This window comes from Harpia harpyja, chromosome 9 (genome assembly GCF_026419915.1).
Source record: "Harpia harpyja isolate bHarHar1 chromosome 9, bHarHar1 primary haplotype, whole genome shotgun sequence".
Lineage (NCBI taxonomy): Eukaryota > Metazoa > Chordata > Aves > Accipitriformes > Accipitridae > Harpia > Harpia harpyja.
In genome coordinates this window covers 21,935,191-21,958,744 of record NC_068948.1, presented here as the reverse complement: position 1 = coordinate 21,958,744, position 23,554 = coordinate 21,935,191, and the positions used below count along the sequence as shown (strand labels likewise).

General features: G+C 58.8%; 2 protein-coding genes across 5 annotated transcripts in view; both read right to left on the bottom strand.

The window, feature by feature from the left end:
- Nucleotides 1–263: 263 nt before the first annotated feature.
- On the bottom strand, nucleotides 264–12,577 carry FA2H (fatty acid 2-hydroxylase). Its single transcript, XM_052797394.1, has 7 exons — nucleotides 12,280–12,577; nucleotides 6,097–6,192; nucleotides 4,264–4,406; nucleotides 4,045–4,151; nucleotides 2,576–2,748; nucleotides 1,841–2,093; nucleotides 264–1,156 (listed from the first exon to the last, which is right to left on the bottom strand). The coding sequence occupies exons 1-7, from the start codon at nucleotides 12,544–12,546 to the stop codon at nucleotides 1,077–1,079; spliced, it is 1,119 nt and encodes a 372-aa protein (XP_052653354.1). The 5' UTR covers nucleotides 12,547–12,577; the 3' UTR covers nucleotides 264–1,076.
- Nucleotides 12,578–17,550: 4,973 nt separating this feature from the next.
- Nucleotides 17,551–23,554, bottom strand: part of WDR59 (WD repeat domain 59) — a 50,337-nt gene continuing 44,333 nt past the window's right edge. For 2 of the 4 annotated variants that reach the window (XM_052797587.1, XM_052797588.1), the window contains 5 exons: nucleotides 22,856–23,003; nucleotides 22,691–22,763; nucleotides 20,995–21,121; nucleotides 20,407–20,549; nucleotides 17,551–19,290 (listed from right to left, as the gene is read on the bottom strand). In XM_052797587.1, the coding sequence (XP_052653547.1) occupies nucleotides 19,055–19,290; nucleotides 20,407–20,549; nucleotides 20,995–21,121; nucleotides 22,691–22,763; nucleotides 22,856–23,003 (727 nt within the window). In that variant the 3' untranslated portion in view covers nucleotides 17,551–19,054. Of the gene's footprint in view, nucleotides 19,291–20,406; nucleotides 20,648–20,994; nucleotides 21,122–22,690; nucleotides 22,764–22,855; nucleotides 23,004–23,554 lie in introns of those variants that run through there. The other 2 variants (XM_052797589.1, XR_008236730.1) reach the window with 2 other exon arrangements.

The following is a 23,554-nucleotide window of genomic DNA, read 5'->3' as shown; positions in this document are numbered from 1 at the left end:
CAAGCGGCAGCTTGAGCCAGCTTCCGCTTACCAAGAGCCCAAGGTCATGCAGGTTTGCTGCAGTTCCCCCCTGCAAAGACCATTTCCCTCGCCACCACTGTGGTTGACAGCACGGCTTTCATCAGCGTAGGGAGCCGACAAAGGCGGCCACAAGGTACCGACCGCAGCACCGAGGGCTGTCAGCGCCTGGGAATGGATGCACCAAGGGTGGGAGGACGTGGGACCAGCCCTGAGGGATACATTTGCACATACATGCAGCCAGACCCTTTTTAAAAGGCTTTATTTTTCAAAATATACAGTTTATTTACAATTGTAGTGTCTACAGTTTTACATATAACTTTATTCCAAACCTTTAAATATCTGCAGTAAACATTAGGAAAAAAAAAAAAATCACAGGATCAGGAAAAAAAGGCATCTCGTAGCGATTTTCTTCACTGGAGTTTGAGTTTCAAGTAGTCAATGTCTACAAAAAACACAAACTTGATAAATTTGGCAGAGAGATACAGGTGCACTGGTTAGAAAAAGGCAAAATCCAGACCTGGGGGATCCTCACCCCAAGGGCCACAGGCCAAGAAAACCCTGTGCTGAGATCGGGGCGGGAGAAGGACCCAGGATACAGAAGCCCCTCGGCACAAGTTAGGTGATGGGGTTAACCGCAGCAAGTTGGATGCCCTGGGGAGGTGGCCCAGGGGCTTGTGAGCAAGGGGGGGCTCCGGCAAGGTGCCAGGATGGAGGAGGGAGGGCGGCATCAGGCACTTCATGTCTCAGGCAGCAGACCTGCCGGTGCATCCGTGGCCTGGAGCAGGACGGCAGGGAGGAAGGGGCAGGAGGCCCCCAGGGAGCCCTGCAACCTCCTCCTCCTCCCCTTTCCCCGCATCCTCGCCCCCCTGTCCCCCTTGGCAGTGCCACAGCTGGACCACAGCGCACCATGGGGATGCTCCGGTGTGGGGCCACCGCTGTGGCACAGCCCTCAGGGAAGGGGGCAGGGGCCAGCCGGCCTTGCCAAAGGCTGGGGAGGGATGCCAGCCCCAGCCCAGGAGGGACGGAGCAGGCAGCTGGGCACCGTGCTGAGGCCGTCAATCCTCTTTCTCGAAGGTCTCCTCGGGGATGAGCGTCCGGAAGGGGCGATCCCAGAAGCGGGTGCTGATGCCGAAGCCTGTGGGCAGGGGACAGAGACCGGTCAGCCCGTGGTGCTGCTGTCACCGGGATGCTGCTGGGGACAGGTCACAGCTTGCTCTACATTAACTGGTGAGGGAGGAGTGCCCGCGTTTCAGGGAGGGAGGAAGGCAAGGCGAGGGCAAGGAGGAAGAGCGGAGGGAGCAGAAGGAGCTGGCTGGGCCATGTCATCAGCACCATGGATGATAGCTTATCTGGACGGGGCGTTTTCTCCTAGGAAACCGGCCAAAGGGCAGGCTGAGCAAGCACTGGGCTGGGGAAGGTGCAGGGCAGACGCAGGGAAGCCCGGGGCCTCACCCTGTGCCCGCCAACGCCTCCCGGCAGGACGAGATGCTGCCCCGGGCAGGGATGGGTACCCACATCCCGGCGCCGCAGGGACTCTGCCTCCACCCCAGCATTCCCAGGAGGCATTGGTGCCCGCCGGCAAGACAGGCTGCCGCCTTCACCACCATGCCGGCTCCCCATCCTCAACCTGGGGGCCGAGAAACATGCCCCATGGAGCTGCAGCACCTCATACGCCACTTCCCCAGCAGCACGGTGCTTGGGTTTCCCCATCCCAAATCCCAAACACCAAATATTTCAGAGCATCAGCTGCACACGTGCAGGGAGGCTGGGCTCCTGCAGCCCTCATCCCCACCAGCACGCGCTGGGAACACGGCGCTACCTGATTTTTGGTGTTCAAAGTGGTGCTTGACGTGATAAGCCTTCAGGCCGTACAGGTAGGTGCCTTTTTTCGGCGAGCCATAGTGGAGGTAATAGTGCATCATGTCGTAGATGACGTAGCCACAGAGCCCCCCGACAAACACCGAGAGCCCCAGCACTTCAGGCAGCAGGAGCCGCAGGACGCCGTAGAAGAAGCCGATCACCAGCGAGGCCGGCACAGGAGGGAAGACCAGGCGGGAGCTGTCGAAGGGAGACTGGAAGTGGAGAAGGACAGTGAGACAGCCGGCTCCTAGCTCACCCCACATCCCCCAGCGCATCCCTGCCAAGCACTGGGCATGCCCATTTGGGAAAAGCCAACACCAAAGCAGACCCCAGAAACCCTCCCCAAAAAGATGTATCCAGTGGCGAGAGCAGCCCCTCGCCCACACCGAGGTGGCCGGGCAGCCGGTGGCTTTGGCTGGCAGGTCCCCGAGCTCCACCAGGACGTTTCCTCCAGTGAAGCTAGAGGGAGCCCATGGCTGTTTTGGTCCTCCCCCTAGCCCAACTGGAGCTTGCAAATCTAACTCCAGCTCCTTTGAGCCCGTCTTGCAGCCCTCACCAGTATTAGGTAAGGGCCCCGCTTGCGGCAAAGATGCCACAAGTCACGTCAAACACGCACAAACAGGCTCCACCTGAGCAAAGGCCACCGTTCCCACGGCCCGGCGGGGTGCCGGTGGAGGCGTAAGCTGCGACTCACCTTGTGATGCTGCCCATGCAGCAAGAAATGAAGGGTGATGAGATAGTAGTTACTAGCGGGTGGCTTCATGTGGAAGACAAAGCGATGGATGAGGTACTCTAGCAGGGACCACAGGAACATCCCCAGGAGGAAGATGAAGGGGAAGTAGTATTTGTGGACGGGGATGGAGTACTCTACACAACGAGACGTGCAGCAGTCAGCAGGGCAGGTGACGTGCAGGCGCTCTTATCCATCGCCATCCTCCCATCGGCATCAGGGTGAAGCTCGGCTCTCCCTCCCTCTCACCTCTCAGCTGCCTCCTGCCCCAAAGTTCCCTGGGGAGCTACCTTCCCAAGCACCACTCCAAACCACATTCTCCTTCAATTCCCATTAATTCACACTCCTTATGGAAACAGTTGGCTTCTCCCTGCTGCAAGGAGCTGACGAGGGGGGTCCCCTGCATCCCAGATGCCAATGGGGGCTTGGATGTGCACGCCAGGGACAGGCCTGTCCTTACAAAGCTGCTTCGCCCACCAGAACAAGGCAGGAAAGACCTTGTCTGTGCAGGCAGCACTCGTGACAGTTAAACAGTGTTGCTGGCATTGTTGGGCTTTTTTAATTTTTGGGGAAAAAGAATAGGTTTGTTGGGCACTTTCCCCCGCAGAGCATTTTTCAGCCACCTCCTCCTTTTGGGGCTGGCTGCCAGCCCTGTGTCCTCACTAGCAGAATTCGGATCACCCCCCAAACCTGTTCATTTTGGGGAAAAAAAAACCAAACACCAAAAAAACAACCCCTTGGCAGCAAGGTGCCGAATGCCACAAGGAGCAAGGGGGGGGTGCCGGTGCAGTGGACGCTCCACCCCGCAGCCAGGCACAGCTGGCACCGGGTGGCACCTTGCAAAAAAAATAGGGAGCCCAGAAAAAAAAAAAAAAAAAAAAGCGCACAACAAAGACGACAGCCTGCCCTGGCCACACTTGTTATTCCCGGGGGAGCAGACAGTGGGAGATTCAAGGGCAGGCGCTTCGGGCAAACAAGCCCTGCACTGTGCAATGCCGGCAGCGCTGAGAGCCGGGTTTGTTCGCCCGCCACACCGGCATTCAGCCATGGCCTGGGTGGGCGTCAGCGGTGGGTGGCACGCACCCCAGTGCCAGCGGGGCTTAGTTTTGGGGATGGAAGGAAGGGAGGCAAAGGAGCGGGCTGCAGCCCAGGCCAGCGGGCTCCATGCCTCCATCGATCCCCTTGGAGGCACTGAATCGTGTGGGCGAGCTCAGGCTTGAAAGCAGCGCAGGTGGCTTCATGCAGGGGACATGCTGGTGGCCGCAGGGACAGGGGCTCACCCACTGCTCTTTCATGCAGCTCGTGGTGAGCGTGCACAGAAGAAGGGATGGAGAAGGGATGCAGAGGTCTCCCCCCAGCCCATGGCTGTCCTACCCCTGGACCTGGAGGGGGGGCAGTGAGCTGAGCCCAAAGGCTTTGCTGCCCGCTCATACCTGTGGTGAAGGAGGAGAAGAGCCTGGTGTTGCCCTGGGCGAGGGAGGTGTAGCTGACCCAGCTGAGATAGAGCACCACGGGAGCCCACACCATGAACACCACGTACCTACGGCATAGAGGGAGATGTCAGAGGGAGCACCCCGCGGGGTGGCTAGCCGTCCCCCCGCTCCCTGCCAGAGGCACCGGCCGGGGCACAGTGCAGACCCCTGGGGGCTCACCATGCCGTCTTGGAGAGGGACTCGAGGAAATCCGAGTGGAAGAGGCGGATGGGCCGATCCACAGGCTGGTGCACCCACTCGTCATACTTCTCCCCCAGGTAGCCCACCTGCCACAGCAAGGGCTTCTGCCAGTCCACCAGGTCCTGGGGGAGCAGACAGCAGTTGTACCCCCACAGGACCCACACACCACCCTGGTACCAGGCACAAAGCTGCACCGCAGCTGTGGGATTTTGGGCTGCAAACCCCTTCCCATGCCCCACGAGCAGCATGGGAAGCATTTTTGCTCCAAGCAGCCCTGAGCTCCCCACAAGCACCAGTGCAGGGCAGACAAGCAGAGCCAGACACACATCAGCCCCATCTACCCAAAAACGCGGGGCTGAGCTCACCCCTGTGCCACCGGGTACCTGCCGGCAGTTCAAGGTGAAGGTGGCTGTACCCGGACCTGGCTCAGCATCAGGCCCTGATAACCGAGGCTCTTTCCCCCACCCCGGCAGCTGCCAAGATTAGATAGCAAGCAGCAATACTCCCCGTGCGCTAGCCGTGCCAGCGAGCTGTCGATAGGACACGGAGCCCATCCCCATGGCATTGCCCCAGCCAAGGGCTTTTCTCCTTGCTGAGAGGACGCGTGGGACAGCCACAGCCCTTCAAGCGCTCCAGCAGCAAGGAGCGAAGCAGAAAGGGATGTGGAGCAGGGATACAGGATGGGAACGCAAATGCCAGTCGCTGCGCAGGCACACGGCTGCATTCAGATGGCTGCAAGAGCAAAAAGGGACCCGTGTGGGCGCGCATGTCTGCGCGGGACAAAAATAGACAGATCCAACTGGCAGCACCGCCTCTGCTGCTGCTCAGAATCCCCAGACGCATCTTCTGCTGGCCCAGCCAGATAAGGTAGTTTCTCGGTCCCATCTCTGCCCCGGGACAGATACCGTACTCAGCTGGCCAAGCCCCGGGCCTGGCAGCTCTCCATCAGCTGTCCTGTGCCGCACGGTGCCGGCACGGCAACCCAGCACCCTGGGGAGCTGAGGTGGCCGTGGGCATTTTTGGGGCTCTGCTGCAGGCAGGGACAGATGTGATCACCCAGGAGGGGAAACAACTCCGGCCTGCAGCAGGTATGTGGGACAGGGATGGAGACACCCTCCGTTGGGGAGGTACGGGAAAAGTTAGAGCAAAAAGGTCACTTTGGGATGGCGGATTTCCTTTTAATGGCGGTCAGCAGCGAAATATTAAGGTGGGGGGGTGAAAGGTGTTCTCCTGCTCAAAAAAAAAAAAAAACCCAACCCTTTTGCAAGATAAAAGCACGCTCACCAACAAGCCGGGGCTGTGCAAGGCACGGCAAACAGATGGTGCTGCAAACGGCAGGGACGTCCAAAGGCACCTGGGGGACAAATCCCTGCTCCTGCGGCATGCTCGGAAAGGAGCTGGCAGGGCAGGGAGCACCCCGCGCACATGGGGATTACCCTGCCCGGGCCAGGGTATCCCTTAGTGCTCATTACCAGTGCTCAGTCAAGAGGAAAAAATGAAAAAAATAAAGCAAGTCAGGTGTGGCTTGGCAGCACGTCCCACTTGAACGGCATAGCCGCTGTCAGAGAAAGCCATCTCCACCCACGCCGCTGCTGCAGGAGCCTCCCAGCGTGGCCACACCTAGGCAATAAAGCATGAGCGATGCCGTCTGCTCCAGGAGAAGGGACAGGAGCAGCCAGATCGACTCCCTCCTGGCATCCCTCCCATCCCAGGAGTCAGCAGAAAGCCAGCGCTCATGTGGGGAAGAGGAGACCTAGTCTCCCCCAGGAGCGCTCCAGCAAAGAGCGTGCCGGAGAAATCCCCAGCTCTCACCTTCTCCACATCCACCGTTTTACAGCGAGGATCCATCTGCGTTGGGGTCTGGGCTGCAGCATCCACTGCCTTCTCGTCCACCGGCTCGGGGTGGCTCTGAAAAGAGAAGGAAAACCCTGCGATGAGGCACCGGTGGTGGACGTGGTTGGGGATGGTGGTGGCCGTGCCACCCAGGGGCACGGGCAGAGCAAGCTCACGCCCGCCTGCTAAATAAATAAGGGAAAAAATCTGGTGAATTTAAGTCAGTCAGTTCCTGCAGAGCAGGTTCCTGAGGGATGCGGCTGCCAGCGAGCTGCACTGCCCTTCGAACCCTGCACCGAGCATCGCACGCCCACGTCTTTTTGGAAATCTCACCTAAGCCCAGTTTTCAGACCACCCCACCGCGCTGCCGGGAGGGCACTGGGTGCCAGTGCTTTGGTGTTGCAAAGCAGACGCTCCCGAGCCCTTGGCCATCGTTTCCCCTTGCAAATGGGCAGTGCCATAGCGCAGCGCACCTTCCTGCAGGCCAGTGGCCCAGTGAGCACCAGCCCGAGCCAGCGCTGCTGCCAGCAAAGCGAGGGGCATCGCCGGGTTGGTGCTCACAACACCAGCACCAGGCTCCCTCCTCCCCACCCCGCTGCTCTCCACCAGAAGCCCAGCTCAGCATTTTGGTCCCCGAGGAAGCCAGGCTGCCAGAGCCAGAGAGCGCGGCACAGCCAGTGCCACCACCCTGGCTCCAGGCACGGGGTGGGGGGGGAGAAATGCAGCAGGAGGGTGAAAAAGGTAAAGTGCCCTTTGCATGGTGGCACTGGGCCGGGCACCTTCGCCACAGGCTATGCAAGATGTGGTGGGGGTTTGGTTTTGGCTAGAAAGGGCACGCCAAGGCCCAGGGGACGCCCTGGTGCGGCGGCGGCAGGATGAAGCCCAGGCTGCGGTCCTGCTGCCAGGGCTGGCTGAGAAACAGGAGAAACCTGCTTTGTCTGATGCTTGGAAGCAAACCCATCGCCAGCTGCCAGTGCCGGCCTCCTCGTGGCCCTGCCAGCTCCGGCACCGGCCCTGCTGCCAGCAAGGGGCTTGGTGAGGCCGCAGTGTGCCTGTGCAAGCCCTGAGCCAGCCAAGCCCCCCGGCAGCAGTGCCAGCAGCCCGCCAGCTCCCTGGGCAGGACGTGCCAAACATGACTTTTCTCCCGTTTCATCAGAGTTACCCATTAACCCGGCAGCAGGGTACGGTGCAGTCTGGCAGCCCCAGCACAGCAATACCCGCTGGGGTTTCCAGCTGTGCTGCTTGCAGCAAGGAAGGGTTTTCTCCCGGCAGCTGTGGTGCAAGCAAGGCTCCCCAACGGATGCTCTCCCCACTGCTCTGAGAGGGATGCGATTCCCTTGAGGGACACGAGGTCATCGCATCCCTGTCGGGAATAAACCCCCCTCCAGCAGCCGCAGGAGGACTGGTGACACCTCGCCGGGGTGGACAGGACTTTACTCTGTGCCACGTTGGTGACGCCGAGGCAGGGCCCGGGCGCTGTTTGCCGACAGCGGGCACTCCTTGCTGGCCGGGCTCCCACCCCCTTTCCTGGGCTAGCCAGATTTCAAGCCTCATCCCACCAGTACAGGAGTTGTGCTACCCAGCCCCAAGGCAGCCCCTCGCCCTGGGGCAGCAGGCAGGGCAGGGCAGGGGATATTTCCAGCCAGGCTGGACTTGAGCAGGCATCAATTCTACTGCAGGCAGAGTGCCGGCGTGAGCTGATGTTGTGGACCACCACACTTCCCTCTGCGAGAGTCCCCACTGCTCTTTCCAGCATTGCACACTCTATCCTTCAGCCAGACAACCTGAAACCCCGGGAGAGGTGGGATGCCTTGAAATCCAGCCAAGGATGGTCAAGTTACGGTTTTGCCTCTTCCCTGCAGGTGCTTTGGAAGAAAGTTTGGTTTTAAGACATAGAGACAGTTTCTCCATCCCCCAAGAAATGAGCCCGTGCTCTCCACCTCAAGGCTTGCACCGCAGCCTCACCGGCAGCAGGAAGGATGCTTAAGAAAGCCGGGCTGACGAAACACTCCGACACATCTCCTCCCCTTTCTGAAATGTCCACATGCCTCCAACTCCCCTGCCCACAGACACCCGAGCATCATGTTGCAGCCGGAGGCTTCCCCATCCTCTCAGGTCAGGGAGGTGGATGGGGGGCTCGGACCCCACCTCGCTAGCGGCACCCAGCCTGGGGAGGACGGGTGCCACCAGTGACATGCCCTGCGTGCTACGACAGCTCCCTGCCAAAGCCCAGCCTTGCCTGAGTCACCTCCTCCTCCTCTTCCTTGGCCAGGGAGCAGAAGGAAAGTTCTCCTCTTGTTCACCAAAAGAACCAGCAGCTGTGGTGCAACTGGGGTGCAAGCCATGCCTGCTTGCCCCGGCTCGCTCCCCAGAATGGTGGCATGCTGCTGCCTGCCCTAAGCGTGCAGGGGCCCCTGCAGGGACGGAGCCCCACTGGCACCTGGACCAGCGCTGGGGCTTCTGCCCATCCTCCTCCTCCTCAAAAAAAAAGGTGGGCTCAAAGGAGGCTGAAGGGGTCTTTGTGAACACTGGGCTCTGCCTGTCACGCATGGGTGATGCTGATGCATCCGAGTCGTCCCCGGGGCAAACAGGTCCTGCCAGGAAAGATGCGCAAGAGGCCTGATGTAACAAAAGGAAAGTTAACACCTACGAAGCGCCGCCTTCCCGTGCCGCAGCCCTGGTGAGTAGCAGCACCGGTAAGGTGCCGGCTCTCCTGCTAGGAGGTAATGGGGCCAAACACCCAGGGCATGGCACAATGCAGTGACTGGGTGACCCAGCATCCACCTCCAAGCATCCCGCTGCCCTGTGCAGGTCAGGCAGGGCTGTGGGGAGCTCGGCACCAGTCCTGTGCCAGCTACGCCACCCCGGTGCTGCCCTGCATCAGGGCTCGGGGTGTTAAAAGAAAAACAAAATCCAGCTGCGATGAGAGCAGGTACAGATAGGAGGGATGATCCATCGTGAGGTCTGATGTGCCTAGGACGCAGGCAAGAGAAGAAGCTGGAAACCTCCCCCTGGCCCAAGCAGGGCAATGCTGCCCACAGACAGCCGCTCTGACAGCAGCCCGGACCCAGTTTTTCCACCCGTGCCCGTTTGCCCAGTGAGTCAAAGCCCACAGGAACCCTGCCATGCCTCTGCATCACTCTGGAGCTTCCAGCACCTTCACTGAGCTCCTAAATAGCTCGATTTGCTGATGTCCGCATGGGACAAGCTGTGTTGGCAATGCAGGTTCAGGCACATAGCATGAGGACACCCTACGAGGCACAGGGAGCCCAAGCAAGGTCCCCACCCACGGTGGCATGGTACCAGCATCATCATCCCACCAGCATGGTTGTCCCTGGGCAGCGGCTGGCAGAGCTCCCCAAGGCTGCATCTCAGCCCATTAAACACAGGGTGCAGCAGGACTATTAAAAGGAGGTTGAATTTAACTTGTTTTAATGATAATAATAAAAAAAAGCCACTTCTTGTTACAACACCTCCGAAGAACATGCAAGCGCCTACGTCCAAGTGAGCTCTGGCTGGGACGGAGAACCAGGGCAAGCCCCACATGCGGCCATGCAGGCGAGAGGAAGGGAAGGACACCAGCCCCAAGAGGGAGGGGGGATTTACTGTGACTCACAGCCATGTCATGCACCCCAAAGAGGCTGTGATGAAAGTCTCTCATTGCTTAAATTGGAGGGGTAATTAGATGATCCAGTTTCCCTCTAGCAAGGCTGTTAAAATCCACTGTCTAGTTTGGGTAATTATCGCTTCTCACTTTGATCTCCCCTATGCATTCTGTTTGCATAGATAAAAAGTTTGGGGGTTAATTTGTCCTTAGCCAAATTGGGCTGGGTGATGCAGAAGTGGGACCTGTGGCCGAAGGATGGAGCTGAGCTCCTGAGAGCTGCAGGAAGGGGCGCGGAGAGGCGTGCCAGCAGGATGAAGGCTGGCTCTCATCTTCCTCTTCACCCCTTCCTTCATTAACACACTTTTTTCCCCTTTTCCAAAACCCTTGAAGTCCCTGGGTGTAAGCAGGAGGGATGCTGGATGCCTGCAGGACCACCAGCTCCCGTGTCCCTCAGCACAGGGATGGTGCAGCCCTGGGACCTCCAACGGGTGAGGAGAGGCACCAGCAAAGCCGTGGGGGTCCAGAGCCAGACCGGGGCCATGCAACGCCTCCTTTGAAGAGCTGCTTGGGGTACTGTTGCCCAAAAGCAACCAAAGCAAGAACCCAAGTGCCACTGAGAGCATCAACGCCCCCCCTCTCCCTCCAACAGGGATTTTTGGAGTAGCTAGCCCAGCAGAGGAGCTCACACATCAAGTGCATGCCAGACACAGCACGGCCAGCCTCGCCGTGCAGCAGGCAGCTTTTTTCCCCTCCCCGCCATGTTACAACGTGGGATGGGTTATCTAGTGCCAGGTAGCGTCTGATCTTCTTGTGCCCCGGCATTATCACGCCGTGTATTTGCATTGGGATGGTGGCAATTCCCCTCAGCGCACGGGGCTGTGGTGCGAGAACTTGTTTGTCCGGTACCTTCCTTCGCCCCAACCCGTTGGGCTCGTCACGCCTGGGAGGAGGCGGCAGCAACGAGTGTCCCAACAGAGGGGGTGCCATCGCTGGGATCCAGGGAAAGAGCAGGCGTTGCACCCAGGCCGAACAAAGCCCCATCTGTGGCACTGCTGCCGATCAGGGCTGAGGCCATGCTGTGGGGAGGAGAACCAGCGAGTGCAAACAACCAGCCCGGAGGGACCGACCGGTCACCGACCTTGCCGGGATGTCCGGAGGGGAAAGCGGCCACTGGGCTAGCAAAGGGGGCTGGGCTGGCCCCACTGCTCGGGCATCCTGCCCGCAGCATGCCGGTGAGGGCCGGTAATCGGGGCGGCAGCGGCCGGTGCCACACTGACTCCTGGAAATTCACCTGGCGGTGGCTGCGCTTCCCTGGGCACTTTCCCTTCCGCCTAGGCAGCGGCTGAGTGCGGGGCTGGCACGGTGGGGACGGTGCTGAGTCGTGGCCACCCTTGCCCCACACCTGGACAAGTTAGAGAAGTGGCTGGGCTCCTCTCCCCAGCAGCGGCCGCTCATCACCAGCAAGCCCCGGTGTCCAGCACCCTGGTCCCTGGCTGAGCGCCAACGGTGCCAGGAAGGGTGCCCTGCCCCATCGCCCACCCCGTGCCACATGGCCCTGCTAAAACCAACACCAAGCTGCGTGTCCCCATCTCCCACACCCCTCCGAAGACCCCAACACCTCCACGCCGTGCTGGCACGCCAGGGTGACCCATCAGCCCTGCCTCCTGGCACAGCCAGGGTGGGATGGAACCATGGGGTGGGACCCCCAGGCTTGTGCAGCTGGGACACGGTCCGTCTCAGGTCCTGAGGAGCCTGGACCCTATGCGCCTTGTTATCCTCTGCACCTCAGGCCCACAGACCCCAGCCCCATAGATGCTGACAGCCCCACAGACCTCCTCAGAGCCACCGAGCCCCATGAACCTGAGACCTTTCCACGCCGTACACCTCAGGCATCCCACACGCAGGACCCTGGGAACCTCAAATAACCCCTGCCCCATACACCCCTCATGCCCCATATGCCCCAGACCCTCCACAGCTGGGACGCCAAGTGTCCGGCTGAGCGTGCAGCTCAGACCCAATACACACCACGTCCCATACAGTCCAGACCTGGACCTGGATGCCCTATACACCACATGCATCCCAAAGACTCCATGCCCCATACACCCCAGACTCTATAGAGCCTCTGTGTGCCCTGTACAACCTGGACCCTGAGGAGTCCAGATCTGGGGTGCCCTATAGACCCCATATGACTCAAACCCTGTGCAGCCCGGACCCAGGGTGCCCTATAGACGCCATATGGCTCAGACCCTGCACAGCCTGGACCCGGGGTGCCCTATAGATCCCATATGGCTCAGACCCTGCGCAGTCCACACCCAGGGTGCCCTATAGACCTTGTACAGCTCAGACCCCATGCACCCTGGACTTGGGGTGCTCTATAGACCCCACACTGCTCAGATCCCGCACAGCCCGGACTTGGGTCATCCTATGGACTCTGTACATCCCGGACCCGGGTCACCCTATGGAGCACATACATCCCGGGCTTGGGTCACCCTATGGACCCCGTACATCCCGAACCCGAGGCAGCCCCGCAGAGCCCGGAGCAGCCGGCGCGGTACCTGCTCCTCGCCGGGCTCCATCTCTCCTACGTAGTACTGCTCCAGCCAGCGGCGGGCGTTGGCCGAGTGCCGGTGGGGCGGCCCGTCCAGCGCGGCGCTCACGTCGGTACCGGCCCGCCGCCGCAGCAGCTGCTCCCCCCCCGGGTGCAGCCGCACGAAGCCGCTCAGGTCGTAGAGGCGGCGGCGGCAGCGGACCAGGCAGGCGCCCTGCGCGCACCGCGCCCGCACCTCGGCGGCGCTGAAGGAGCGCGGCGCCGCCGCCGCCATCGCCCCCCGCTGCCGGTCCCGCTGCCCGCGCCGCCGCGCTCTGCCCACACCTGCTCATCTGCATACATGCATATGCCGACCGGTCACGCCCCTCTCGCCGCCGCGCCGCGCCCCCCTCGTCGCCCGTTGGGCCGGGGAGCGGCGGGGGGCGGGGCTTGGGTGGGGAGGCTCCGCCCCCGCGGCAGGTGCCCTCGCTTCGGCGGGGGGGGGCGGACTGGGGCAGCCGGGGGCGGATGATGGGGAGAGCGGACTGGGCAGACGGGGGGGGGCAACTGGGTACCCCCGGGGAGAATGAGGGACCCTGGGCACACTCTGGGGGGGGGGAATGGGGGTTATGGGCAACCCCGGGTAGGGTTCCGGGGGGGGCACTGAGGCACCCCGGGGCAGGGGGGGAAGAGGAGTGTGGGTGTCCCCGTGGGGGAATGGGGGGTGCAGGGGCATCCCGGGGGAGGGGGGCGATTGGGGAGGCATGGGGGCACCCCGGGGAGGGAGCTGGGGGGGTATAGTGCAACCCCAGGGAGATATGGGGGTGGGTGGGCACCCCCGGAGGCATCACCCTTCCCAGGTTGCCACCCCCCCGCCAAGCTCCGCGGTGGCCAAGGCAGAGGAAACCCCAGTCCCTGCTCAGAAGTCCCGCAGGAGTGCGGGGGTCCCTCCCGCGGCCGCCCCACCCCGGCTCTACGTGTCCCCCCCCTGCTGGTTACAGCTTTATTTCAATATTTAATTAAATTTCACACATGCAATTAGCCCGGGCAGGCGGCACCACAGCCGGGGGGGGGGGGGGTGCCGGGGCCGAGGAACACCTCCAACCCCCCCCCTCCAAGAATCACAGACAAATAAATCACAAAGAACAACAAGAAAGGAGCTTTTTCACCCCATTTTTTGGAAAGCCGTCCCTCCGAGCAGCCGCTGGGATTTGGGGGGGGGGGGGGTATGTGCTTTGGGGTGACACCCTTGACCACAGGGGTCGGGCCACCTGCCGGCAAATTTTGGCGTCGCCGGCCGTACCGGGCTGCAGCCAGTGATTAAGGTGAGGCTTGCCCGCTCAGGAATGGGGACCCCCCCCGCCCCGGCCCTGCCCCGGCCCCCCCGGCTTTGGGGTGCCGTGGGGTGCTGGCGGGCACGTCTGGCTGGGCGTTGAGCGAGGCCTTTAATCAAGACGGATGCCAAACCCGCTGCGGCGGCCGGCGTCGGCTCCACTTCCCCGCCGGGCTCCTGGCATCGCCCTGCCACCAGCTCGGGGGAAAAAGTCCTTTTTTGGGGGGGGGGGGCCACAGGTTAATTTTCCAGCCCGATGGGAGCAGCGGGGGTTTGGGGGGGGGGGGGCACATCCTCGGTGCATCAGCAGATGGGTGCAGCTGGGTCCCACGGCGGGGGTTTGGGGTGGTGGTCAAAAACCTCCTTTGGGGGCCAGGCAGGAGGCCGGAGGAGCCCCGAGAGGCTGTGGGGAGACCCCAAAGGAGGTGCTGGGAGGTGTGGGACACCCCACTCTCCCAGGGGGCTTTCCCGACACCCTCCACTGCCGGGGCGGCCCCGGTGCAGGCGGGTGAGCTCAGCCCCGGCGCGGCCCTCCGGCACGGCAGGGTGGCTCCCGGGCGGGAGCTAAGGTTTTTTTGGGTGAGTGTGGGGGCAAGGTGGGGGCGGAGGCAGATCCAGATGAGCCGGGGCGATCAGCTGGAGGCTGCTACACCCGCATCCCACAGCGGGTGGGCACGCCAGACAGACCCCAAGTGTGCCTGGGGTGGGCGCGATGGCCACCATCCCGTTGTAGGGCGCTTGGGGAGGCAGAGGGGACCCCCAGCTGTGACCCTCACCGTGCCATCCCCGCCAGCTGTGCCGCCTCGCTGTCACCCCAGCCAGTCCTGCCAGCGGTGTGGGTCCAGGACGTCCTTCGTGGCCCAGCCCTGCCATGGCGTCCCATGGCCATGGCCGTGCTGGGAGCAGCAGCCCCCAGCACTCCCTGGTCTGTCCCAGCCTCTCCCTGCAGCCGCAGGGGTTGGTGAAACTGGGGAAAGGCATTTCCTTCCCTTCCCTTCCCACCCACACCCCGACTGGCACTCGCGGGCAAGGAGGGCGAGCAAAGGCAAGGCCGGGTGCCACGGGGATGGCCCAGGAGCCAGGGGGATGCACCGCACACCCAGGTTTTGGGGTGTCCAAGTCCCTTGGGTACCCTGTGCCGCAAAGGGCCATGCTGGGGGCTCGCTTGTGGTCCCAGCTCGGGGCAGGGAGGGATCCAGCCTTTGCCAGCCCCGGGTCCCCTGGCACAGCACAGGGTGCAAAGCCACCGGCTGCACTGGTGGGTCTCTGCTACTGTCGTCTCCCGAGCACGCGGGGGTTGCCGTCCCCAGCTCCGCCACAGCAGGGCTTGGGGACATCAGGGAGCCCGTTGTGAGCTGACACCCCACCTGTGCTCATTTCAGGGTGCCAATGGCTCCCGGGCTCCATTGCAGGGGCTCCTTTCCCCACGCAAGCGACAGGGATGTCCCCAGGGTGGGTGAGCCGACCCCCAGCTCTGCAGCAAGGATGGAGATGGAGGATCAGGGGGACCCCATCACCCCCCCGGAGCAGGGACACACCGAGCACTGGTGGCAGTGGGAGAGGGACGGCGCTGGGACTGAGCTGTACGGCAGATGCTGCCATAACAGCACCAAATCGGCTGCAGAGGGCTTTGCCGACGGCCACCCATCCCCGCCACCATCCCCGTCCCCATGCCGTGCTGGCCCCTGGGGTGAGCAGCATTGGGGAGTGGAGCCAGCTGATGATCAGCCTGGCCAAAATGAAAGCAGCCAAATGTTTTTGGCTCATCAGTTCCTGAACTGGTTTACCCACCAGACAGACAGACAGACGCTGGGGCCAGCCCGAGGGAGACGGCAGGAATGCGCCGTTGGGCTTTGGGCAGGATCAGGCCCTGCAGCGCTGGCACAGGCTGACGCTGGGTTAATGGGGCTGTGGCTGCACGAGGAGGAGGGGGACGATACAGACACTATGAGGAGCAGCATCCACAGGGAAAGGTTTTCCTTGGCACCTTCTCCAATATCATCGTTTCTCTGCCAAACTCTGATCGTTGGGGATTAAACTTCCTTCTCCGTGCACAGAGAGCCTCAGCGGGGACAGGGAAGGCACCCCACGCTCATTACATGCCTGCTAGCTCTGCAGAGCACAAAAAGGGTTTAAAAAACTGACGGTGGCCTGGAGGGCACAGCGTGGGCTGTCATGGGAGCTTTCTCTTCCAGCCATCCTCGGGAAAACCAGGGTGGATGCACTGGTAACAGCCCTGGGAATGCGCTCAGCAGGCAGCTGAAGCAAGTCTTGCCCAAGCACCTACTTGGGGTCGGCCCAAAGGTTCCCCATGCTCAGCATCCTCCCCTGTGATGGCCAGGGAAGGGTGCAAGAGCAGGTGCGAGGTGTGGCAGCATCTCCGCAGAGGGGTGCCGGCTGGGGATGCGTGGGCAGGGCTCTCTGGCCTGGCAGCAGCATCGGTGGTGGTCTGGCATGGAGCTTCCCTCCTTGGAAGTGCCCAGTCGCTCCTGGAGCTCTGGCAAACCCATGGCATCAGTGATGCCCTGAAGGAAGCGGTTTCACACCCTTCCCACGTGGCGCACAAAGAGCTCGCTCCTGCCTCATGCCGAGCGGCCGTTTTAATTCAATGCCCCCTGGTTCCTGCACCAGCAGAAACCATGAAGGGGTCACCCCGCGCCCCAGCAAGCAAGACTGACCACGGTCAGCGGCATTGTCCTTTGGTTGGATGCTCTATTTGATTTGCCTGGTTTGACCGTGGCAGCGTCCCCAGAGCTGGTTTGGGGCGTGCTGGCATACTCTGTGCCAAGACCCGCTTCCCCAGCAGTGCCTGCCTCCTCTCCCCCTCCTGCTCCCTTCTCTAAAGCCTGAAATAGAGTGTGCGATTTGGCCAGATTTGGGAATTTTTTGCACTTTACCAAGTTATTCTAAAGAGCAGGTGGGTAAGAGGACAAGCGGCTGGCGTGGGTCACCAGTGCAGCAGCCTGCCCCGTTTCTGATCATTTATTCCAGACAGGGGCTGCCGAGCACAGCGAAGGCAATGCATTTCTCCTCTCGCCGGGCTCCAGCCAGGTGAGAATAAGCCATTCCTTGTTTCCTTGCAGTAGTCACTTCAGCATTGAGCAAGACCGCTCCCAAAGCAACCACTGCACACGCTGCAGGGTGTGAGACAAATGCCCGCAGCGTCCGGGAAGAAATTCCACCTACCTGTGCAGGGTTGCACAAACAGCCACGGCAAATGCTTTTCCGCCTCCCTCTGCAGCGCCAGCCGCCCTCCACCTCAGAGGTATTCAGATACTATGGAGATAGACCGTAATGAACTGTAATAACACACATAAGTACCACGATCTGTCAGTCCATCACCTTTAAATAACAAGTCTCCTTTCCCTTCCAACCTATATGCACACTCAAGCATGGAAATGAAAATACTTCCAAGCTGAATGGCTGTCACGTAGGAAGGCAGAGGGCGGGAGCCCTCTCCCCGCGGCTCCCAGCAGAGAGCACCCTCGCCCGAGGGCTGGCACAGCGCTGGGCAGGACCCCAGCACGCTGCCTGCTTGCTGGGGGCTCAGACGCTGCCCGGGGCCTCCTCAAACTGCAGGACGTGGGGTTTGGTTCACCAACGGCTCAGACACCGCCCGGCTTCATTTTCACAAGAGGTGCATCACAACCCGTGGGCAGTTCCTAGGCTGGCGTGGCATCGCAGTGCCACACGCCATCACATCGTCCCCGCACGAAGGCAGCTGCTGCGAGAGCCAGGGTCGCGGTCCCAGCAGCAGTCGGTGAGCCCCCCAGTTACTGAAGGTCTCTGCTGCCACTGGGCACAGGTATCCGGAGTGGGACCCCTGCTTTGGGGTGCAGGGAGAGGGCCGTGGGGTGCCCAACCATGGGGTGAAACATTGACCACCATGCTGGAAGGGAGAGCTGCTGGGGGCTCCCCATGGAGGGAGAACTAGCACAGCAACACCAAGTTCTATCAGAACACCACTTAAAAAAATAATTTTAATGTTTTAATGTTTAAGATACACCATCTGTTTATTCCACGGCAGGATCCCCCAGCCTGAGTTAGCACAAAGGTTGGGAGCAGGCACAGCATGTGGCCCTGCTCAGCAGGCAAGCGCAGGAGGAAGGGATCATTGCTGGCACAGGGTGGCGGGTTACTCCAGGGGGCTCGTCCCTGACCACACATTTGCCCAAAACCAAAGCTCAGGTGGAAGCCTGCTCAGGAGAGGCACAAGCTGCGTGCTTGGGGTGTGCATGCAACCACACAGCAGCATGCCCAGGATGGGAGCGCCCAGCAGGCACAGCCCCAGACAGACTGATCCGGTACATTCTCCAGCTGAAGCTCCAGAGGGAGAAAAGGCACAAACCTTTTGCCTCCGTGAATCCCACCACCCTTCCAAAACCCCTTTTCCCCTAGAAATTGCTGCCTCCCCAGCTCAGGAGCCTCGCCACTCAAGCACATCAGCAGCAAATCTCAAATTATTCATTGATTCCCTCCATAGAGTCTGGAGAAAACAGCCAAAAGGAGTTGCATGGAGCAAGTGTCCTCCTTGTGTTTTCTCAGTAAGGAAGCAAAGGCTTTCCGAAATGCCCTCAGATGCCACCATCCATGGAAACACTGTGTGGATCCCAAACTCAAAAGGCAGGTGCCTTTCCCAGTCACCAGGACATGTCACTGACAAGGCAGGGACAGGCAAGTTAAAGTGCATTGTCTCACCGGGTCAGAGCAGGAGATGGAGACCCTTAAGAGTAATGGTACTAAAACTGCTGGAAGAAAGCAACTAATCTTAGTGACCTCGGGCACATGGCTGGGCTTTTCACACCAGCCGCAGACACTGACCAATGATTAGGAAGCTATTTAGGAAGTAATCCTGAAAAATGTACTTTCATTCTTTTGCTTTATGGGGCAATCTAAACGATGTAAAAAAGACATTCAAAATAAGGACCCTGTTGCTTCCAAAAGTAACTCTGAGCACAGTCCCATGGACTATTTGCTCTTTGAGCGCAGTTTACAGTTCGCCTTTAGAGCTCACCGTTGCTTGCAAATTATTTCTGCCTTAACTGTGCAAAGACGACTATTTTGCTCGCTTTGAGCCCCTGTAAGGAGGCACCTGGAAAGACACTATGTAGCTGGAACGAGTTTGGGTCTGCCAGGCGAGCCGTTTCCATAGGAGCTTTTTAACACCTCCTCATCCCAACAGAGACTAGCCAATATTCACACACCCTTCTGCAGGAGAGAGCAATTTTTCTGGTCTGGCATCCATTGCCAGCAATGGACACAGGGAGTTTGGTCAAATCAGTCTGAAAGCAACCTGGGAAGTGTAGGAATACTGGAAGCACTTGTAAACGTCACTGCAGTGCACCGCCAGCACATCCTGCTTCAGCTCCCTGTGGCATCTCCTCCAGACATTGTGGAGCAGAGCTGATTCAACATGGCTTGGGAATTAAGTATTAAATCCAGTTCACAGGCGCCCTGCTGTCAGGACGGCTCAGAAGGTGCTCTCGAGCAGACAATGGCATCCACAGCCTGTGGGGCACACCTCCTGGGTGCGAAACCACTCCATCATATGGCTGGTGTGGCCTCCGTGTCCGCATGTCAGGCAGAAGTTAGAGGAGCCTCGCACTGCCACGTGACAGATAGCGCACTGGAAAGTGAAGCCCTTGCAGATGGCACACTGGGTGCCGCGCACCTCACTGCGGCAGTGGCTGCAGTACACGCCGAACTCTGGTGGGAAGAAAGAAATGGATAGCAAGACGATTAGTGCTGACAGAATCGTGGACTAAGCAGCCCTGCATACAGCCCCCCATTTGAGAAACAAGTCCCCTGAACCCACTGCCCAAGAGATTTGCCGCAAATATCCTTCAGGGTGGGAGAATGGTGTCTTTTAGAGGTCTCAGTTTGGTCTCCATACAGGAGGAAAGAAACAGGCAATTGGCACGCTGGGGCACAGAGTGGCCCACTAATTCCCCTGATGGCTAAACAGCAGTCAGCTGGGAACATGTGTCTGATTTCTAGCTTGGGACACGCTGACACATGCTGCGGAGATGAAGGCTTCCCGCTTGTCTCATCTCTATGAAGTGTAACTAAGAGCAAACGAGAACAGCCTTTGTTTCTGATGATGGAGAGAGCACAGAGCACACTCGATGCGTGCTGTCAGTGCGGTCAGTGCCATGACCATTAGCCATGGAGGGACGATGGCAGTGGTCGAAGGCACCAGTTTTCACTTTAGTTACTCCCTAGGAGGAGTCTCAGGTGACAAGGTGAGACAACTGCTGCTTCTCTGGCATCTCTCACCTGCTGCTCTCCTCCCAGGTTAAGTGCATTTTTTCCCAGAGGCCTAGGAAGAACACATTTTGGCAGCTGTCCTTAAGCGGCAGTTCTGGGCACCTATGCTGCTGAAAATATTTTGGGAGAAACGCTCTGTTTGCCTATTTCTTGGCTAGCTCACCCACAGTTAGAGATCTTGCAATTTTACGCAGGCACTATAAGGACAATTCAGCCCAGAAGCAGGGATTAGGACACTGCATGTCTGGGCTCTTATTCAGAGAGAGTAAAGAATAGCCATCAGCATAAATAGCTGAACATTGCTAGGGTAGCAGTATGTACATTCCCAGCTTTGCTGGAGAGACATTACAGTCTACAAAGCCCTTGAACCAACATCTGCAAGGCTCATCTCCACCCAGAGCTGTGAAGAAGCCAAAACCATTTGCTGGCAGTGCTAACCTCTGGGCAGATCAATGGACACTTTTCATCCCGCCTGCTGACTGCATGTTCCTAAGGTCCCGAGGCAGAGCTGTGACTCTGCCTGGGCAGCCAGAGCAGACCGAAGCAGGCACTCACCAATTCCTTTGTGGGGATCAGGAGGACAAGAGACAAACTTCAGAACCTCAGCCCGCTTCTCTCGCAGGCCCCAGCGATAAAGGATTTCTCCATAGCACTTCTTAAAGTCATCAAATTGCTGAGTGTTGGCAGGATCCAGGAGCCTCGAGGAACAAACAGGGTTGTCATCCACCTGATTCACTCTCAGAGACTCTGGTTGCAATCCTCTTCCCAGTGGTGGCTATGCAACCAGCTTACATCACTAGAAGAGCGGCAGATTACTTCCCATGTGTTGCTGAAACATCACTGAACACTAACTGGTCTGGCCTTCACTTGTTCTACACTCAAGTGTCGCCTCAATGGGTGGACTGCCCCCCCCCGGGGCTCCCACCATGGCCACCTATAGATGTATCATATGCAATCCCAGCAGAGTTGATCTGCAGTATGAAGCTTCTCCAAATGACCATCTGAATGAAACGGTCTAGGAGCAGGCGTCCTACTCTCTTTCTAGTTTTCACACCACCAACAGAGACCTGGCTATAGAGTTCCAGCTGACTTGGGCACAGAGTAACACATCCCTGAATACCCCCAAGGCATGCTATAACCTACCTTTTGTTTTTCTCATGCTGGTCTTTCTCACGCTCCCGATGATCGGGATACATTAGGTTTCCGTAACGGAAGTCATCTGGAGAAGACTCGCACCAGGGAGTGGAGGCCTGCTCCATGTCTTTGTTTGCTGCAAGCATCAAAAGGTCGTAAAGCGTATCTCAGAAAGCACAGCACTCACGAGCACAACCTCCTCAAAACCGGGGAAGGAGACATGGAAGACCGCACATTCGCACACCCCGGTTTTCTCTCTAAGACATGGTCATATCACCTTCTGCATTCCTACAAACACTGCCGTGCCTCAGAAAACTAAGTGCCAACCTCTACTTGCCAAGTTCTTCTACTGCACTTCTGGTGACAGGATGGGAATGGGGATCATCAGGCAGAGAAATCTAACACGGAGGAATCCCTTTTGCCTTCCACTTTAGACAAAAAGTAACTACGCAATCAATCCCATGGAGTTTGCTTGGGAATGTTAATCCCGGCAGGTCTGCGCTCCTCTTTCCTAGACAGGGAGGAATCTCATCACCGGGGCTGCTGTTACGTAAAGGGGCCTCTGTATGTAAGGTATTGCCCTGGAGGCAGGGAGAAGACTGCTAATAACCAATACAAGACAACATCAGCTCTGTTAACCCCCATTCCGCACTCTGCACTCTTCCCCGTGTCACAGATGCTTTGATATCGAACTGAAAAGTTACAGCTTTGGTGCTAACAGGGCTGATGCTGCCTCAGGCCATGTATATCACTAGCAATAAGCCAACAGCTTTAACTCTGACACTGGAGCCCTTTAGAGTGACTTGTCTTTGACACCTTCACAGCTAAGCAGAAAATGCCCTTAGGCCTGCAGGTACTCATGGCACCAATAACCCAACCTTCCCAACCACTGCTGTTTTTTCCAGTGACAGGAGAAAGCACAGCATTGCCTTCCCACCCCCCCCCCCCCCCCCCCGAACTCTGTGGAATTAGCCGGCTGATGACATTGCGAGGTCACTCTTGATAATTGTTGAGTGATCCTGGTGACTGGGAGAGGTACCTGAGCACTGGAGGAAAGCAAATGTCACTCCTGTCTTCAAAAAGGACAAGAGGGAGGACCCAGGAAACTGCAGGCCAGACAGCCCAACCTCAATCCCTGGGAAGGTGATGGAGTAGCTAATCCTGGGAACCATGTCCAGGCACAGGAAGGACAAGGAAATTACCAGGAGTAGTTGGCATGGATAACAGCCTCAAACTGTGCAAAGCGCTAGGGCTGTGGAAAGCCTACGGCACCAGGCAGCATCGAGTTAGTCACCCCGAGTGCTTGCTATAGCCCAGGCTGGAAGCAAACCAGTACAGTGGTCTGTCCCTTTACTTGTTGCCATGTGGAAAAGGCAGCAGTGTGAGCTCTTGGCTCTGGGTTAACCTGTGATCCAGGTGACTAGCTTGGTACGTCTAGGGTGTTTGTAACAATTTCTCCAAAGCCCAGTTGGACAGCATGCTACAGAAGTCAGAAGGGGCAGGACTGTGGGAGCATTTACACAGTTACTGCAAGCCCTGCTCACTTCCAGCCGTGGAGTCACATCACGTTGGCCAAACCCCAGAAAGCTGCTCTGGCAGCAATCACAGCCAGTACTAACTCCCTTCTTTCCCCACCATAGGAGCCATCTAAAACCTAGGCCAGAAGGGAGGCAGGTTCCTCTATTTACTCCCCAGGTCTCGGTACCTATGCTCCAGCCTCCAGTGCCAAGTCCAGGATCTGACATGCTGGAACAGGAGCCAGAGGAAGTAAAGCTGGGCTGTTGAGGGGGAAAGGAGAGGAAATCATGTCATCTACTTGAAAGATGTTCAAAGATATCCAAGACAAATGGGAAAGAAATGGCAGTCATACGTATCGGCTGTGGGAGGCCAGGTTGGAGGCACGCTGAGGAAAGGGGCCATAGGAGTTTGGGCAGCCCTGTAGCCTGGATTGGGCTTCAAACACGCTGCACAGCATGGCCAGGGTCTGCACATCGTGGAGCTGTGAGTAGTGAGCCAGCCTGGGAAATGAAAAAGAGAGACAGTACAAGATTGGGCAGAATTCAGTGGCAAAGGCATTGAGACTCCAGGGCAACTAATTTCGAGCCTGTTGCATAAATCCATTTGGGTCACATTACTGCCCACAGAAGGCATGTGTGCTCTGCAGGACTGGGTTGTCTTTTCTGTCATACCTTTGAGGAGCCAAGTCCTCCTTCTGAAAACACTCGTGGCCTAACAGGTGGGGGAATCCAGCAGTACCTGTGGCCTGATTATCCGAAGTTTGTGCAGCTTCAGGACCAACGCCCACAGAACTGATTTTAACTGGATGTAATGCTGGAGCCATTAGACTCACTCCCAGCCATAATGTCTTTTTGACAAAACCCTCTATAAGCAAGCATCCCGCATCTAGATCACAAGGCAAAACCCCACCACACGTTTTCTGGATGGGTGTGAAGTTTCTGGATTGCTCTGAAGACTCAGAGTGACGAAGAACTACCTGTGTTCCCCCTCCCACTGCTGCCATACAGCAGGAAAGAGCTAGGTCAAGCAACAACATACAAAGTACACCACA

What these genes read in the sequence shown, in the direction of transcription:
- FA2H (XM_052797394.1), bottom strand. Translation starts at nt 12,546, where the DNA reads ATGGCGGCGGCGGCGCCGCGCTCCTTCAGCGCCGCCGAGGTGCGGGCG. An exon ending in TCCCTCTCCAAGACGGCATG is followed by an intron (nt 4,152 to 4,263) that starts GTGAGCCCCCAG and finishes TCTATGCCGTAG; the next exon opens with GTACGTGGTGTTCATGGTGT. An exon ending in CTTTGAACACCAAAAATCAG is followed by an intron (nt 1,157 to 1,840) that starts GTAGCGCCGTGT and finishes CCCTGCCCACAG; the next exon opens with GCTTCGGCATCAGCACCCGC.